Genomic DNA, 16,863 nt, shown 5'->3' on the forward strand with positions numbered 1-16,863 from the left:
ATCCTGACCACCGTCGCCCCCATCCCAGGGCCGGGCACTCTCCTGAGCTGAGGTGTGAGTGGCAGCATCCTCTGTCTGGAGGTTTGTCACAGCTGGGCCTCTGATGTGCCAAGGACAGCTGGCAAAGCCGTGCTGAGCTTCGTCCCCTGGGGAGCGTGGGCACCAGTTGTTCAGTCACACGCTGTCCTGAGCAGAGTTTTGTGCCTCCCCGCTTTGCCCTCCTGCTGCAATGTTTGATGAATCACAGACATCCTCTCTGGGCATCAGCAGAGAGATACAAGCACAGGGGAATCTGTCTGAGGCCCCACATGAACATCCCTCTGCATCAGTTCCTCCCTGCTGCCAGGGCACAGGTCAGGACAGAAATACCAGCAGTGGCTCCCCTGGGGTCTAGCTTGGAAGTCACCAGCCATCACACTGGGACTCCCAAACAGCCCCAGCTCTACCACTGAATGTCATTTTTACTTTTACTTGCATTTCCTGAGCATTGCACAAGCTGCTGTGCTCTCCATCCTCTCAGCCCAGAGCCAGGGCTCACAGCACAAGTGTCTCAACTGTCCCCCGTTTCCATACCCAAATATTCCAGGGAAGTTGGGTTTTGTTGTGACTGAGAACAACTGAGAGGAGAGGGACAGACTTTATGTCTGAGCAAAGTTACTGTCTTTTCAGCTTTGAGAATGAGCTTGAAAATGTTTGTCTGCAGGGGTAGTGCCTGCATGACTGTTACTGCTCCAAAAGAGTCCTTCTAGGTTCTTGCTGAGCAAGAACAGGAGAGTCATTGATGAAGACGGGCTTCGGGGACCCATGTGCCTCCTGACCATTGCGGGAGGAGATCTGTGGGCCATCATCACCTCTGGGGCTATCTGGAGTTTAAAGGGCACCTTGACCACCTTAGGGTTCACTTCTGCAGGGTCACAGCCCAGGACTTACCCTGATTGGCAGCTCTGTCATGGCCTCTGCGCTGTGGGACCAGCCTGGCCCAGGCAGGGCCTGGGGGAAAGAGCAGCTGGGAGATCTTGGGGTGAAGAAATGGGCACTGGGGTGCATCATGGCACCTATTAGAGAGCCATTTTGACTAGAAACTGCCTGTGGCAAAGCAGGATGGGAACGTCTCTGTCAGCAGGATTATTCCACAGGGACCACGGGCTCTACCAGCCCCACAGCCTGACCCCAAACCTGCTGTCCCTGAGACAAACCCCTTCCCCACCGCCATGTCTTTGTTCTCTGCTGCCCCTGAACAAACTCAGGAAGATTTCCTGATGCCTGAGCAGACACAAACCAGATCCCGGCTAAAGTCCACTGAGACTTTTAATGAGAACAAATATGATGCACACTGTAAAAACAGGGAAAAAATGGAGGAAACTCTGGGCTGTTTCTGCTGCCCATGGGCAAAGGGAGACAGTTCCCCAGTGCTCACGGCTCTCCCAGCTGCACAGACCTCTCCTCCCTCCCGGCTGCACCCACCTGCACAGCAGGGATGGGCTCTCCTGGCCGGGGGCTCAGGGATTGCTGTGCACCCAGCTCTGTCACAGCCTTTGTGTCCTCACAAGGATGTGCCAGAGAGATCTCTTCAGCATCATCATAGCCCATGCTCCCCGGGGACAGGGACGAGGTGTCTCCTTCAGCTCCAGGGACCCCGGCACTTCTCTGGCAGCACAGGCTGCCCTCTGCAAGCAGCAATGCAGGACATTGCAGTTCACCCCATGGGGTCTGTGCACCACCTTCCTCCCTGCTCCTCACCACATTCAGCTCCTTCTCCCACCCTTCAGTCCCTCCATGGGAAGCTCCTGGGGCAGGTTCCCCCTTCCCAGGAGGTTTAGGTCTCAGTACAGCAGCACTAGGGTGTGAGCAGGGATGGCACCCCAGGAACCAGCAGCGCTGAACTTCCCTCTCACCTCTGGGTGCATCCCTGGGTCCTGCTCCCTCCTCTGGCACCCTGGGCATTTCCCAAGCTCCCTGTCCAGGGGCATCATCTTCCTCAGGGTGAGAAACCTCCCTGGCATCATCATAGCCCTCTGCTGGGTCATCCCCATGCGTAACAAGAACATCTGAAAAGAGAGGGGAGCTGGTGACAGTGAGAAGATACATCCTGCAGAGCAGAGGATGGGAGGCACTGGTGTTGGCAGCAGCACAGGAGACCCTCATGTCCTCCCCATCTGACAGTGACACTCAGTGACACCTCTGTCCATCACTTGTCTGCAGGCAGATCAGCCCCTTCCTGCTTCATTACCTGGTGCTGATCCCAGACCATCCTCCTCCTCACGGTAACCAGGGTAGGGCTGCAGCCGGGTCAGGGACTGCTCTGAAGAGGAGGCTGGAGAGATGTGCAGCGGGTGTTATGGAGCGAGCCCACTGATGTGGCTCATGGCCAGCACTGCTGGGGAAGGGCGACCCACAGAGCTGGGGCTGCATGGGGAGAAGGGCTGGGAATTCACCTGCTCCCCTGGGACAAGCTCTGTCTCAAAGGTGCTCCCAGAGCTGCCCCAGGACAGCTCATCCCTCACTGGTCAAGTGGGGTGCAGGGGCAGGAAGAAAGGGGCTGCCCAGCTGCGATGGGCAAAGCTGGTTGGGAGGAAGCTCCTCTCCCGGGCCCAGGACCTGGGTGCTCTCCCCACAGACCACACAGCCCCAGCACTGCAGGGACCACAGGCTGGGGGCTTCAGAGGATCAGCCCTGGGGTGGGGCCAGGGGAAAGGGTCCTGCAGATGTGCCCACACCCACCTGAGCGACCAAACCTCGCCTGCTTCTCCTGCACTGGGCTGTAACCGACCTCCTCATACACGGCCTCGGGGAAGAGCTCCTGGGCTGTCCTGGAGCCTGGGGACAGAGGCAGGGCTGGCACAGGGACAGGCAGAGAGGCGATGGGACCGCACTGTGCTCTCCCAGACCTGTTCCTTGGCCCAGCCCAGGACTGCTCCAACAGCACAGCCCCACTGTGCTGTCCAGGAACAGCTGCCACATCCCCAGTGAGGGCCACATCACTGTGGAGATGATCTGGGGCAGCATCACACCCTTGGAGACAGCGCCCAAGCCCCTCTGGCCCCTGGGTCATCCCCCCAGAGTAGCTCCCATGTTTCCGTTTGACATGGAGCTGACCCCTGTCTGCCCCATGAGTCCATAGTAGGGCCCCAGCCTTACCAAGGGCAGGCAGGGCTGGGCAGAGGGTCAGCCTGGAGCCTGACACCGTGGAGATGGGCCCTGCTGCTCTGTGTTCCTCCTGTCTTCTCCTTTTCTCCAGACCACCCTCCAGCACTACCCAGAGCACTGCCAGCCTTGGCCATCTCCTCCAGGATAACATCTCCTCCAGGATAACATCTCCCCAGGACAACATCTCCCACAGGATAACATCTCCTCCACGATAACATCTCCCACAGGATAGCATCTCCACCAGGATAATATCTCCCCAAGGATAACATCTCCCACAGGACAGCATCTCCCGCAGGATAATATCTCCCCAAGGATAACATTTCCCCCAGGATAAAATGTTCCCTGGTCCTGCTCTGCCATTTCTCTCCTTGCCCCATCTCTTGCTCCTACCACCTCTGGGCTCTCTCCACCCCTTGCTGCTGGTGCCCGATGGCCAGACAGTCAATGAGGTGCGTGGAACAGGTGGCAGCACACAGTCTCATCCCCTCAGCTCTGCTTGTGCCCCTTACTGACCCCCCGCAGCACCCACAGCCCTTCCAGGAGGCATCACTGGGACCTCTGTGGAAGGACCCACCTCTGCGCCCAGCCCTGGCTCTGAGCACTTGCCCGGCCAGCAGGGCCAGGAGCAGGCAGAGAAGGGCCCCCAGGATGATGCAGATGATGACGGGCACTGAGATCCTCCCATTGACAGCCGGACGGCCCCGGGTGGGATCTGCATGGGCAAGAACATGGAAGAACAGCACCAGCCTTGGGAGAGGTGGAGGCAGCACCAGTCCTGACCCCCATCACACAAGGCAGCAGGCAGTGGAGGGCACTGGGGGGGAGTGATGGAGAAGCTTCCACCCTGCTGAGTGAATTACAGCCCTCCTCAACCCCCACACAAACACCCCAGTGCCTCCTCCTGGGAGTTTCACACTCCAACAAGGAGCCCCTTCCACCCAACTGTGGGTCAGAGTCTGGCCCTGGGATACCCAGCCCTGGTGGGAGGACAAGTTACCTGCTTGGGGTGGGGATGCTGCTGTCCTGGGCGCAGCTGCAGAGGAGGAAAAGGAGATCCGGGCTGAGAGGGTGGGAGTGCACATAACAGGGAGCCTCCCCTCCAACACACCCATGTGTGTCTGTTGGTGTCCCTGACACATCCCAGCCAAATTGCCCCTCATGTAGTGCTAGAAAGGGACCCAGGACAGGGCCCGTGGCCTCTGCTCTGGGTGGCAGGCAGGGTGGCACAGGCAGCCCAGGGGATGGCCCTGGAGCTGCAGGGCCCCACGGGCAGTGGCCCAAGGACATCCAGTTCCACCGAGGCTGCTCCCTGCGTGGCACCAGGCTGCTGCACCCCACAGGAACATTCCTGCTCTCGGGAGCTCAGGGGCTGTGCCAGGACCAAGCGGGTGAAAGGCCTTCCCCAGCTCCCTGCCAATACCCGAGCAAGGGGTCCCAGCCCCAGCTCACCCGAGCAGCGCACGGCAGCATCTTCCTTATGCCGGCAAGCACGTCCGTCCCCAGGCCGGGCCCAGCAGTCCTGCAGAGACGACTCCGTCCCCCGGCACTCCACCCGCTCCAGCCAGATGGGGCCTTGCCCCACCCCAAAAGCAGCCTCACGCAGGGCAGACACCGCGGGGCCACAGCCCAGCTGCCTGCACGCCACCTGGGCATCCCGCATGTCCCAGGAGTCATCGCACACTGTCCCCCAGGAGCCGTGATGCCAGAGCTCCACTCTGCCCGAGCAACCGTCCTCGCCTCCCACGGCACGGATCTTCTCCCTGTCTGGAGAAGGCAAAGAGCTGCCATGGCACTCAGACAGCAGAGCCCTGCCAGGCAAGAGGAGCACACAGAGGAGCAGCTCCCTACCTGTGCAGCTGGTGGAGTTGGGGCACGGGGCCAAAGGCTCTGGGGGCATTTCTGGGCGTCTCCCTGAAGAAGGAAACACTATGGTGAAGGGGCTGGCTTGGGGGATTCTGCAGAAGAGAGCGGGGCTGAGCTCTGGTCATGCCTGTGTGTGCCATCTTGGTCACAGAGCAGCAGGGGGTGTCCATGGAGGGGAGGCTCCTCTGAACCCCATCTGGTCTCTGCTGAGACCTCACTTGGAGATGTCACTGCCTCCCCCAGGCACTGCTGGGTGGCAAGTGCTGCTGGACGTGTGGGGCTCTGAGAGCTGTGGTCATGTTTGTGCCACCAGCAGCAGAAGAGTCTGACATGGAAATAAAAACCCCTCCAAGCTCTTTCTCTGCATTTGGCTGTGCCCAGAGGGGAGCAGAAGCTGGGGTGACACCGGACCCAAGTGGCTCAGAATTACCATTGCAGGTGATGTGGGTCTCATCTCGCAGGTCATCGCATGACTGTGGGTCCCAGGGAGCAGAGGGACACTGCCAAAAAGAGTTGTTTTTCTCCCCACACTGCACATAATCCAGCCAGGCAGGGCCAGACACCCTGCCATAGGGCAGATCTGTTTCCAGGGATCCTCCGTCCCCACAGCCCAGCTCCTTGCACGCCAGCGACACCGTGTCAGGAGTCATCGAGTTGGAGCAAACACTCCCCCACGTCCCGTTGTAGAAAACCTGCAGGCGCCCGGAGCAGCCGTCACTGTTCTCCAGCCTCAGGGCCACGAACTCTGGGAGGAAAGGCAGCAAGAGGAACAGGCTGGTCTGGGGCTGTGGGAGCCAGGACACCTCTGCACTCCCCAGGCCCCCAGGCAGGCAGGGCAGGGCCAGCAAGTCCCCCTTGCAGCCAGGGCAGAGAGAAGTCCCTGATGGACACACAGCCCTGCTCTGCCCACTCACCCTGGGGGACAGCTGAGCTCCCCAGGGACCCCAGTGGGACTGAGGGCACCCGTGCATGCGTGTCCATAGGCCGGGCTCAGGCAGGGGCTCAGCCAGGGACAGCCTTGGCCATGCCCGGCTTTCCCTGCATCCCAGCCTCTCCAAGAGCCAGGATCCCAGCACATCTCCCAGCACAGACCTGAGCAGATGACGCCCGCGTCCTCTTTGTGCCCGCAGTCGTGCTGCCCCCAGGGCCCGGCAGCGCAGTCCCAGAGAGCAGCTTCGGACCCAGAGCAGTTCACACCATCCAGCCAGATGTGCCCGGAGCCTTCCCCGAACCGAGCGGAGCCGGCCGCCTCCACCGGCCCTCCACAGCCCAGCTGGTGGCAAACGACGGCGGCATCAGACAGGTCCCAGCCATCGTCACAGATGGTCCCCCAGCTGCCCTGGTAGTAGATCTCCACTCTCCCTGCGCAGCGCCCGGACCCGTTCACCAGCCGGACCCGCCGGCTCCCTGCAGTGGGGAGAAACCCCAGGTGCTGTCAGGGGGTGGCTGCCCCCCCACTCCATCATCTCGGGGCTCGTGCAGCACCGCTCACCCCAGCAAATGACTCCCACGTCCTCCACAACCCTTCCCAACAGCACACTCCCGGGCAGGGAGGTGTTGCAGAGGGTCAGGCTGGCCTCGTGCCCTGCGCATCGGACGCCTCGCAGCCCCACGGGGCCCGTCCCTCGCTCAGGCTTTGGGGGGTTGTAGGCTTTTTCTGCCTCTCCACACCGCAGCTGCCGGCACACCACGCTGGCCTCCTGCACGTCCCACTGGTCGTCCAGGACTCTGCCCCATGTCCCGCGCTGGAAGATCTCCACTCGCCCGTCGCACCGGCTCCCTCCGCCCACCAGCCGCAGGGACGCAGAGTCGGCTGGGCCTGGGGACAGCAGAGGAGCCACAGCCATCAGCGGCACCGGGCAGCACGGCAGCCTCCAGGGAGGAGGGCAAGGGGGGATTGTCTGACCAGACAGGACAAGATTGAGCCCTGTGCTGATGAGAAGCCAGGGCAAAGCCCAAGCCCTGTCTGCAGCTCACACCCAGGTCTGCTGCTGCTGGGTGGTGGGATGAGGCTCTGCAGGGCTCTCTGTGGGGATGGGATGTGGCTGTCTGCAGCCACAGGGATGGCGCAGAGCCCCACCGACCTGTCCTGGGCTCATCCTATGGAACACAGGCCTGGCAGTGGTGCTGGGGCCTGAGGCGCTGCCCTGGGGACAGGTGTCTGCCTCTGTTCAGACCTCAGCTCTACCAGAGCAGAGCAGTCAGTGTGAGCAGGGAAAGCCCCCCAGGGATCCTCCAGGGAGAAATTCAGCCTGATGCTGCCATGGGACCCCTGCTTTGGGTGGCCATGTCTCCCACAAAGGGAAATGGAACTAATGCACCATTTTCCCAGCACTCACCTGAGCAAATGACAGCAGCGTTGTTCCCGTGGGAGCACGGGGAGGCCCCCAGGGTGGTCACTGGGCACTGTCCCAGGTGGGCTTCAGTCCCATCACAGTGGAACAAGTCTCTCCAGACAGGGCCGGTTTCTCTCCCAAAATACTCTGCTCCAGGAATGGACTCAGCAAACCCACAGTGGAGTTGATGACACAGAACGTGGGCATCTGAGAGATCCCAGCGGGAGGCACAGAGGGTCCCCCAGGTCCCCATCACCTGGACCTCCACCCTCCCTGCACACGCTGTGCTGCCGTTCACCAGCCTGAACGCTGTGTACTCTGGGGACAGAGGAGGAGAGAGGGTGGGTTGGTGCTTTTGTAGCCTCGGTAGTCAGTGCACAGTCCAAAGGGACACATGCCTTTCTTCTTGTGCATGGTTTTCATGCTGCAGACAGTACAATGATCCCTTCAGTCCTACACCCACCCAGCCTGGTTCTTCCTCTGTTCCCAGACCCCTGGCACAGCCCCAGTGTTCAACACTGGGGGGACTGCAGGATGACCATGAGCCAGCACTGTGCCCTTGTGGCCAAGAAGGCCAATGGCATCCTGAGGTGTATTAGAAGGGGGGTGGTTAGTAGGTCAGAGAGGTTCTCCTTCCCCTCTACTCTGCCCTGGTGAGACCTCATCTGGAATATTGTGTCCAGTTCTGGGCCTCTCAGTTCAAGAAGGACAGGGAACTGCTGGAGAGAGTCCAGCGCAGGGCCACAAAGATGATTAAGGGAGTGGAGCATCTCCCTTATGAGGAAAGGCTGAGGGAGCTGGGTCTCTTTAGCTTGGAGAAGAGGAGACTGAGGGGTGACCTCATCAATGTTTATAAATATATAAAAGGTGGGTGCCACGAGGATCGAGCCAGGCTCTTCTCGGTGACAACCAACAGTAAGACAAGGGGTAATGGGTTCAAGCTGGAACACAAGAGGTTCCACTTAAATTTGAGAAGAAACTTCTTCTCAGTGAGGTTGACGGAACACTGGAACAGGCTGCCCAGGGAGGTTATGGATTCTCCTTCTCTAGAGACATTCAAAACCCGCCTGGACGCCTTCCTGTGTAACCTCACCTGGGTGTTCCTGTCCTGGAAGGGGGATTGGACTAGATGATCTTTCGAGGTCCCATCCAAACCCTAACATTCTGTGATTCTGCGATTCTGTGAACACCCCACCCCAAGTCCTTACGTGTGCAGCTGACAGCAGCGCTGTTCATCTGGGTGCAGGCCTGGTCCCGGGAGGACCCCGTGGGGCAGGAGGACAGGAGGGACTCATTCCCCACACACTGCAGCTCTCCATCCCACATGGGACCAACCCCTTCTCCAAAGTGACCTCCTCCAGACATAGGCAGGGCCACGCCGCACTGCAGCTCCCTGCAGACCACCTCAGCAGCTTTGGGGCCAAAGTGGGAATCACAAACAGTTTTCCACTGGTCCCCATCACGGATCTCCACACGTCCTGAGCAGCGGCTCTTCCCTCCCACCAGACGGAAAAATCCTGGAAAAAAAACACCAAAGAAACTGGGAGTTCCCAGACCGTTTGGCAGTTACATGCCCACGTCCCACATCACCTCCAAGCAAGCCGTGGCCAAAGTGCCCATTGCACATCCCAGAGGAAGCTGTTGGGGAAGGGCTGGTGCCAGAAACTCATCCAAGACTCCTCCTCCCCTTGTCTACACCACCAGAGCACCTGAGGTGTGTGTCTGCCACACACTCACAGCCACAGGTGCTGCTCACACAAAGGGATCCCACACAAGCTCCTCTGTGCTGCCCAGCACGGTCCCCCCAGCACCGCAGCCGTGTGAGCAGTTGGGGTCCAGGAGAACTGGCCCAGATGATGACAGAGATGCAGCTGCTCAGCCCCTGTAGAGCTTGGGCCAGGCAGAACCATCATCATCTGGGTGCAACCAGAAGCTCACTCTGACCCCAGGAGTGTTCCTGGGTGTTGGGAGGTTCCTTTTAGGTGGGAGGTGTCCCAGTGCGCAGAAATGGAGCTGTTGTTATCATGGCTGGCGCTCTCCAGAGCCCTCCCCTGCCTGCTCGAGGGGGATGTTCTCATCCAGGGACACCATGCTCTGCCCAGGGGTGCACAGGTCCCAGGCCAATGGCCAGGCAGGGGGCAGGAGACCCGCATGTCCCCCTGGCCTCACGCTGCCTCAGAGGGTGACAGCAGCACGGATGAGAGTCAGCAAGTTCTGGCAAAGACCCTGTTTCATGGGTCAGTGTGGGGAGCTGTGGGCAGGTGGGAGGGTCTGGGCAGCTGGTCAGCGCTGCCTGCATGGGGTCCTGTCCCCACAGGGATGTTACAGCTTTCCCCAGGGACCAGTTACACCAGCAATGACAGTACCAGCTCAGCAGCATGATTGGCGACACTGGACCCAGATCTACCATGTTTGTTTTTCTCCTGAGAGCACCAACATGTCAATTCTTGCATCCAAGCCCCAAAGTTAGGTATTAGGCTGACCCCTTACCTGAACATGTCACTCCAGCATCAAGAATGTGAATACAGTCATGTTCACCCCATCCTGCATGTTTGCAGTCAGACAGGGCAGATTCGGTGCCATTACAGCCGACATCATCCATCCAAATGGGGCCAGATCCTGCCCCAAAGTGTCCGTACTGAGGAGCTCCAACAGCAGACCCACAGCCCAGCTGCTTACAAACCACTGCTGCATCGTTCATGTCCCAGTAGTTACCACACACAGTCCCCCACTGTTCATACTGTTTCACTTCCACTCTCCCAGCACAGCGCTTGCCGCCATCCACCAGCCTCACCTCCGCAGCACCTTCAAACACTGACACAGGACCTGTCAGATCAGCCTCCAGCCCCGGCACTGTGGGTGTCAGGGTGGGCGTCCCCTCCCCTCCAGACGGTCCCCAATATGTTGCCAGAGGTACCTTGTATCCCCATGGGCTGTGCAAGGTCGGGGCAACCAGCTCCAGCCCTGCTGGGAGTTTGTGACCCCAGAGCTTTCAGCACGTCCTTCTACCATTACAGACCCTTCAAGCTGCCCCTGGCTCAGACCCACCTAGAGCACCCACTCCTCCCAGGCCAGCACCCTAGGAAGAGACCTGTACCCAGGGATTCCCAAGCACCCGCTGCTGTTTCTCCCAGGGTCCCCAGCTGCCATGGACCACAGTCCACCCTGGGCACCTCCCACATCATCATCTCAGGCCTTTGTGTATCCACTGTGGAGAAACATGTTGATCCCAGGGAGCCCTCCCAGCCCATGGCCCCTCTTTGTCCTTGGGCATCAGCCCAGCCCTGCCCTTCTCTATGATCCCCAGGGACGACACATCTCAGACAGCCTGTGGGAACAGATGCCCCAGTTCCCTTGTCTCCACAATCACAAACTGTCCCCTCCTCAGGCTGGAGTTCACCCCAGGGTTCAACACCCCACCCCGAGTCCTTACGTGTGCAGCTGACAGCAGCGCTGTTCATCTGGGTGCAGGCCTGGTCCCGGGAGGACCCCGTGGGGCAGGAGGACAGGAGGGACTCATTCCCCACACACCGCAGCTCTCCATCCCACATGGGACCAACCCCTTCTCCAAATTGACCTCCTCCAGACACAGGCATGGTGACACCACACTGCAGCTCCCTGCAGAGCACCTCAGCAGCTTTGGGGCCAAAGTGGGAATCACAAACAGTTTTCCACTGGTCCCCATCACGGATCTCCACACGTCCTGAGCAGCGGCTCTTCCCTCCCACCAGACGGACAAATCCTGGAAAAAAAACACCAAAAAACCTGGGAGTTCCCAGAGCCCTCTGGCAGTTACATGTGCACATCCCACATCACCTCCAAGCAAGCCATGGCCAAAGTGCCCATTGCACATCGCAGATGAAGCTGTTGGGGAAGGGCTGGTGCCAGAAACTCATCCAAGACTCCTCCTCCCCTTGTCTACACCACCAGAGCACCCGAGGTGTGTGTCTGCCACACACTCACAGCCACAGGTGCTGCTCACACAAAGGGCTCCCACACAAGCTCCTCTGTGCTGCCTGGCACGGTCCCCCCAGCACCGCAGCCGTGTGAGCAGTTGGGGTCCAGGAGAATTGGCCCAGATGATGACAGAGATGCAGCTGCTCAGCCCCTGCAGAGCTTGGGCCAGGCAGAACCATCATCATCTGGGTGCAACCAGAAGTTCACTCTGATCCCAGGAGTGTTCCTGGGTGTTGGGAGGTTCCTTTTAGGTGGGAGATGTCCCAGAGCACAGAAATGGAGCAGCTGTTATCATGGCTGGCGCTTTCCAGAGCCCTCCCCTGCCTGCTCCAGGGGGTTGTTCTCATCCAGGGACACTGTGCTCTGCCCAGGGGTGCACGGGTCCCAGGCCAATGGCCAGGCAGGGGACAGGAGACCCGCATGTCCCCCTGGCCTCACGCTGCCTCAGAGGATGACAGCAGCACAGGCAAGAGTCAGTAAGTTCTGGCAAAGACCCTGTTTCATGTGTCAGTGTGGGGAGCTGTGGGCAGGCAGAAGGTGTTGGGCAGCTGGTCAGCGCTGCCTGCATGGGGTCCTGTCCCCACAGGGCTGTCACAGCCCCAGGGATGTCCCAGGACCAGCCCGTGCATGCAGTGATGCAGAAGAAGCAGCCAGAGTCAAGCAGTTGCCAAGCTCCTTAAGCCTCACAGAGCGGGACCACAGAGCCAAGCCCTGGGGTTGGGTAGCGAGGGGCCTTGTGCCGCCTGCTCCTCTGCCCAGGGCCCAGCACTTGTGTTCTCCATGAGGAAAAGTTCCTGAAAACTACCCCCATCAAGATTCGCATGTCCTGAGGGAGAACATCCCAGCGTGACCAGCCATCTCATACTCTTCCTCCAAGGTGTGGGGTGCCGGCATGTCCCCCCGTGGTGTTTCCAGCTCAGGGATCCTGAGCCTTGTTGGCTGGGATATGGCAGAATGAGTGGGGACCAACAGAGACCAGCAGACACTCCAGGGCAGGATGGAGGATTTGTGTGCAGGCCAAGACACCGAGATGGGGCTGAGAGACTGTGGCAGGGTTAGTTCACCCTGGGGTAGGTTCCTTCTGGACTTTCCCAGGGACTGGGAACATGAGCAATGACAGTCCCAGCTCAGCAGTTGGACCAGCATCACTGGCACTTTCTCTGGCTCATGCTTTTTATTCCCTGAGAGTACAGCCAGGTGCCTTCCCCCATCCCAGCCCCAAAGGTGAAGAACAGGCTGACCCCTTACCTGAACACGTCACTCCAGCGTCGTAAATGTGCTCACAGTAATGTTCACCCCATCTGGCATGTTTGCAGTCAGACAGGGCAGATTCAGTGCCATTACAGCTGACATCATCCATCCAAATGGGGCCAGATCCTGCCCCAAAGTGTCCGTACTGAGGAGCTCCAACAGCAGACCCACAGCCCAGCTGCTTACAAACCACTGCTGCATCGTTCATGCTCCAGTAGTTACCACACACAGTCCCCCACTGTTCATGCTGTTTCACCTCCACTCTCCCAGCACAGTGCCTGCCGCCATCCGCCAGCCTCACCTCCGCAGAACCTTTAAACACTGACACAGGACCAGTCAGATCAGCGTCAAGCCGCAGCACTGTGGCTGTCAGGGTGGGAGCCCCATCCCCTCCAGACTGTCCACAATATGGTGCAGAAGTCCCTTGTATCCCCACGGGCTGTGCAATGCTGGAGAGAAGAGCTCCAGCCCTGCTGGGTCATTTATGTCCCCAACGTTTTCGGCGCTTCCTTCTACCATAACAGACCCTTCAACCTGACACTGGTGCAGACCCAACTAGTGCACCGACTCCTCCCAGGCCAGCACCCTGGGAAGAGACCTGTCCCCAGGGATCCCCAAGCACCTGCTGCTGTTTCTCCCACGGTCCCCAGCTGCCATGGACCACAGTCCACCCTGGGCACCTCCCACATCATCATCTCAGGCCTTTGTGTATCCACTGTGGAGAAACATGTTGATCCCAGGGAGCCCTCCCAGCCCATGGCCCCTCTTTGTCCTTGGGCATCAGCCCAGCCCTGCCCTTCTCTATGATCCCCAGGAAGGTCACGCCTTTGTCAGCCTGTGGGAACAGATGCCCCGGTTCCCTTGTCTCCACAATCACAAACTGTCCCCTCCTCAGGCTGGAACTCACCCCAGGTTTCAAGACCCCACCCTGAGTCCTTACGTGTGCAGCTGACAGCAGCGCTGTTAATCTGAGTGCAGGCCTGGTCCCTGGAGGACCCCGTGGGGCAGGAGGACAGGAGGGACTCATTCCCCACACACTGCAGCTCTCCATCCCACATGGGACCAACCCCTTCTCCAAATTGACCTCCTCCAGACACAGGCAGGGCCACGCCGCACTGCAGCTCCCTGCAGACCACCTCAGCAGCTTTGGGGCCAAAGTGGGAATCACAAACAGTTTTCCACTGGTCCCCATCACGGATCTCCACACGTCCTGAGCAGCGGCTCTTCCCTCCCACCAGACGAACAAATCCTGGAAAAAAAACCCACCAAACAACCTGGGAGTTCCCAGAACCTCTGGCAGTTATACGCCCACGTCCCACATCACCTCCAAGCAAGCCGTGGCCAAAGTGCCCATTGCACATCCCAGAGGAAGCTGTTGGGGAAGGGCTGGTGCCAGAAACTCATCCAAGACTCCTCCTCCCCTTGTCTACACCACCAGAGCACCCGAGGTGTGTGTCTGCCACACACTCACAGCCACAGGTGCTGCTCACACAAAGGGCTCCCACACAAGCTCCTCTGTGCTGCCCGGCACGGTCCCCCCAGCACCGCAGCCGTGTGAGCAGTTGGGGTCCAGGAGAACTGGCCCAGATGATGACAGAGATGCAGCTGCTCAGCCCCTGCAGAGCTTGGGCCAGGCAGAACCATCATCATCTGGGTGCAACCAGAAGCTCACTCTGACCCCAGGAGTGTTCCTGGGTGTTGGGAGGTTCCTTTTAGGTGGGAGGTGTCCCAGTGCACAGAAATGGAGCAGTTGTTATCATGGCTGGGGCTCTCCAGAGCCCTCCCCTGCCTTATCGAGGGGGATGTTCTCATCCAGGGACACTGTGCTCTGCCCAGGGGTGCACAGGTCCCAGGCCAATGGCCAGGCAGGGGGCAGGAGACCCGCATGTCCCCCTGGCCTCACGCTGCCTCAGAGGGTGACAGCAGCACGGACGAGAGTCAGTAAGTTCTGGCAAAGACCCTGTTTCATGGGTCAGTGTGGGGAGCTGTGGGCAGGCAGGAGGGGTTGGGCTGGGGTCAGTGCTGCCTGCATGGGATCCTGTCCGCACAGGGCTGTCACAGCCCCAGGGATGTCCCAGGACCAGCCCGTGCATGCAGTGATGCAGAAAAAGCAGCCAGAGTCAAGTAGCTGCCAAGCTCCTAAAGCCTCACAGAGCAGGACCACACAGCCAAGCCCTGGGGTTGGGTAGCGAGGGGCCGTGTGCCGCCTGCTCCTCTGCCCAGGGCCCAGCGCTCGTGCTCTCTGAAAAGTCCCTCCAAGGCCATCGATGTACACATGTCCCTGAGGGGGAACAACCCAGCGTGATCAGCCCTGTCATGCTCTTCCTCCAAGGTGTGGGGTGCCGGCATGTTCCCTCTTGGTGTTTCCAGCTCAGGGATCCTCAGCCTTGTTGGCTGGGATCTCGCAGAATGAGTGGGGACTGACAAAGACCAGCAGACACTCCATGGCAGGATGGAGGATTCGTGTGCAGCCCAAGACACCAACTGAGGTGGGGCTCAGAGACTGTGGCAGGGTTAGTTCACCCTGGGGTAGGTTCCCTCTGGGCTTTCCCAGGGACTGGGAACATGAGCAATGACAGTCCCAGCTCAGCAGTTGGACCAGCATCACTGGCACATTCTGTGGCTCATGCTTTTTGTTCCCTGAGGGCATAGCTAGGTGCCTTCCCCCACTGCAGCCCCAAAGGTGAAGAACAAGCTGACCCCTTACCTGAACACGTCACTCCAGCATCAAAAGTGTGATCACAATGATGTTCTCCCCTCCCTGCATGTTTGCAGTCAGACAGGGCAAATTCGGTGCCATTACAGCTGACATCATCCATCCAAATGGGGCCAGATCCTGCCCCAAAGTATCCATACCGGTGAGCTCCAACAGCAGACCCACAGCCGAGCTGCTTACAAACCACTGCAGCGTCGTTTATACTCCAGTGGTAAGCACACACAGTCCCCCACTGTCCCTGGTGTTTCACCTCCACTCTCCCAGCACAGCGCCTGCCACCATCCGCCAGCCTCACCTCCGCAGCACCTTCAAACACCAACACGGGATGAGTCAGGAGAGCGCCGAGCCCCAGTGCTGCAGGTCTGGGGGAACCTCCTGCCTGCACTGAATCAGATGTACCAGGGTGGGAGCGCCCTCCCCTCCAGGCTGTCCCCAGAGCAATGTGAGGGTCCCTTCTGTCCCCACAGCTGCGCAAGGCTGGGGGTGCCCACGTCCAGCACGGCTGGGTCATTCTCCATCCCACCACACAAGGCACCTCTTCCCGTCCCAAAGGCCACTTGCGCCCCACCCATGCCCACCCACATACTACCCATCCCTGCACTAGGCACCTGCTGCCCCCAGACCAGCACCCTCTGAACAGCCCTGTGTACCCAGGGCTGCAGCTTCCCCTGCAAACCACCTGCCCCAGCACCATCCAAACTCGGCCCAGCCCCAGGGCTTTCCCTGTTCCCACTGAGACCATCCATATAATCTCACATCCCCTCCTCTCCTGGTGTCAGCCCAGCCCCTGCACTGGGCCAGGCCCTCCAGGAAGGACGTCTCCCTACTGCAGAAGTCCCCATCCTCTTCCCTCTGCGGGGCACAAACTGCTCTCGTGGGGTCAGGGCTCCCCTGGAACAAGGGGTGCTGAGCAGCACACAAACCCTCTGGGGCACCCCAGAGGTTGGCAGTGGCCTGGGGATCTCTGGGTGCTGCCATCACCAGTGAGGCCACCACTGGCTCCAGAGGCAGAGTGCTGGGAACAAGGGGGCCCAAAATGGTACCCCAGGACAGGGTATCTGTGAATCCAGCCAGGCACAGGCTGCCCTGAACTCTGGAGCCCTGGAAAAGGAGATACTCTCTCCCACCGAGACAGGCACAGGGAAGGGCACAGGCTCCATGGATCTGAGCACCTTCTGCCCCTTGTCTCAGCAGCACCTGCAAAGAAACCCCATTCCCAGACAGATCCCCATGACCACACTGGTACCCGCTGGCCCTGGGCGGTGGGACAAGGGAGTCAGCACTTACCCCTGCACAGCTGGACCCAGAGGAGCAGCCACAGCGTCTGAGGGGACAGGAGTCCCTCTGTGCCCATCCTGAGCCTCCTGCCCTGATGGCGCATCCCTCTGTGCCGCACTCCCTGCCGCAGCTCCAGGGACTCGTGGGAACAATGATGACGGGAGGGCAATATATCTCTGCAGATGTCCCCCAGCTACAGGAGGAGCCAATCGAAGCAGCAGCACCTTTTTAGACATTATCAGGAGCTATCTCCCCTCCGACACAGCCCAGTCCTCCAATGAACTTCTCCAGTGCCATTCATGACCATATATGAGG

At 59.7% G+C, this 16,863-nt stretch overlaps 1 protein-coding gene across 1 annotated transcript; it reads right to left on the reverse strand.

The window, feature by feature from the left end:
• Window positions 1-1,413: 1,413 nt before the first annotated feature.
• Window positions 1,414-16,642, reverse strand: LOC135999573 (scavenger receptor cysteine-rich type 1 protein M130-like). Its single transcript, XM_065653137.1, has 14 exons — window positions 16,558-16,642; window positions 9,837-10,151; window positions 8,555-8,863; window positions 7,350-7,664; window positions 6,503-6,829; window positions 6,103-6,417; window positions 5,441-5,755; window positions 4,996-5,046; window positions 4,597-4,911; window positions 4,145-4,180; window positions 3,722-3,859; window positions 2,722-2,817; window positions 1,896-2,048; window positions 1,414-1,667 (listed from the first exon to the last, which is right to left on the reverse strand). The coding sequence occupies exons 1-14, from the start codon at window positions 16,622-16,624 to the stop codon at window positions 1,414-1,416; spliced, it is 3,006 nt and encodes a 1,001-aa protein (XP_065509209.1). The 5' UTR covers window positions 16,625-16,642.
• Between the last annotated feature and the right edge of the window lie 221 nt (window positions 16,643-16,863).

This window comes from Caloenas nicobarica, chromosome 29 (assembly GCF_036013445.1).
Source record: "Caloenas nicobarica isolate bCalNic1 chromosome 29, bCalNic1.hap1, whole genome shotgun sequence".
NCBI classification, from domain to species: domain Eukaryota; kingdom Metazoa; phylum Chordata; class Aves; order Columbiformes; family Columbidae; genus Caloenas; species Caloenas nicobarica.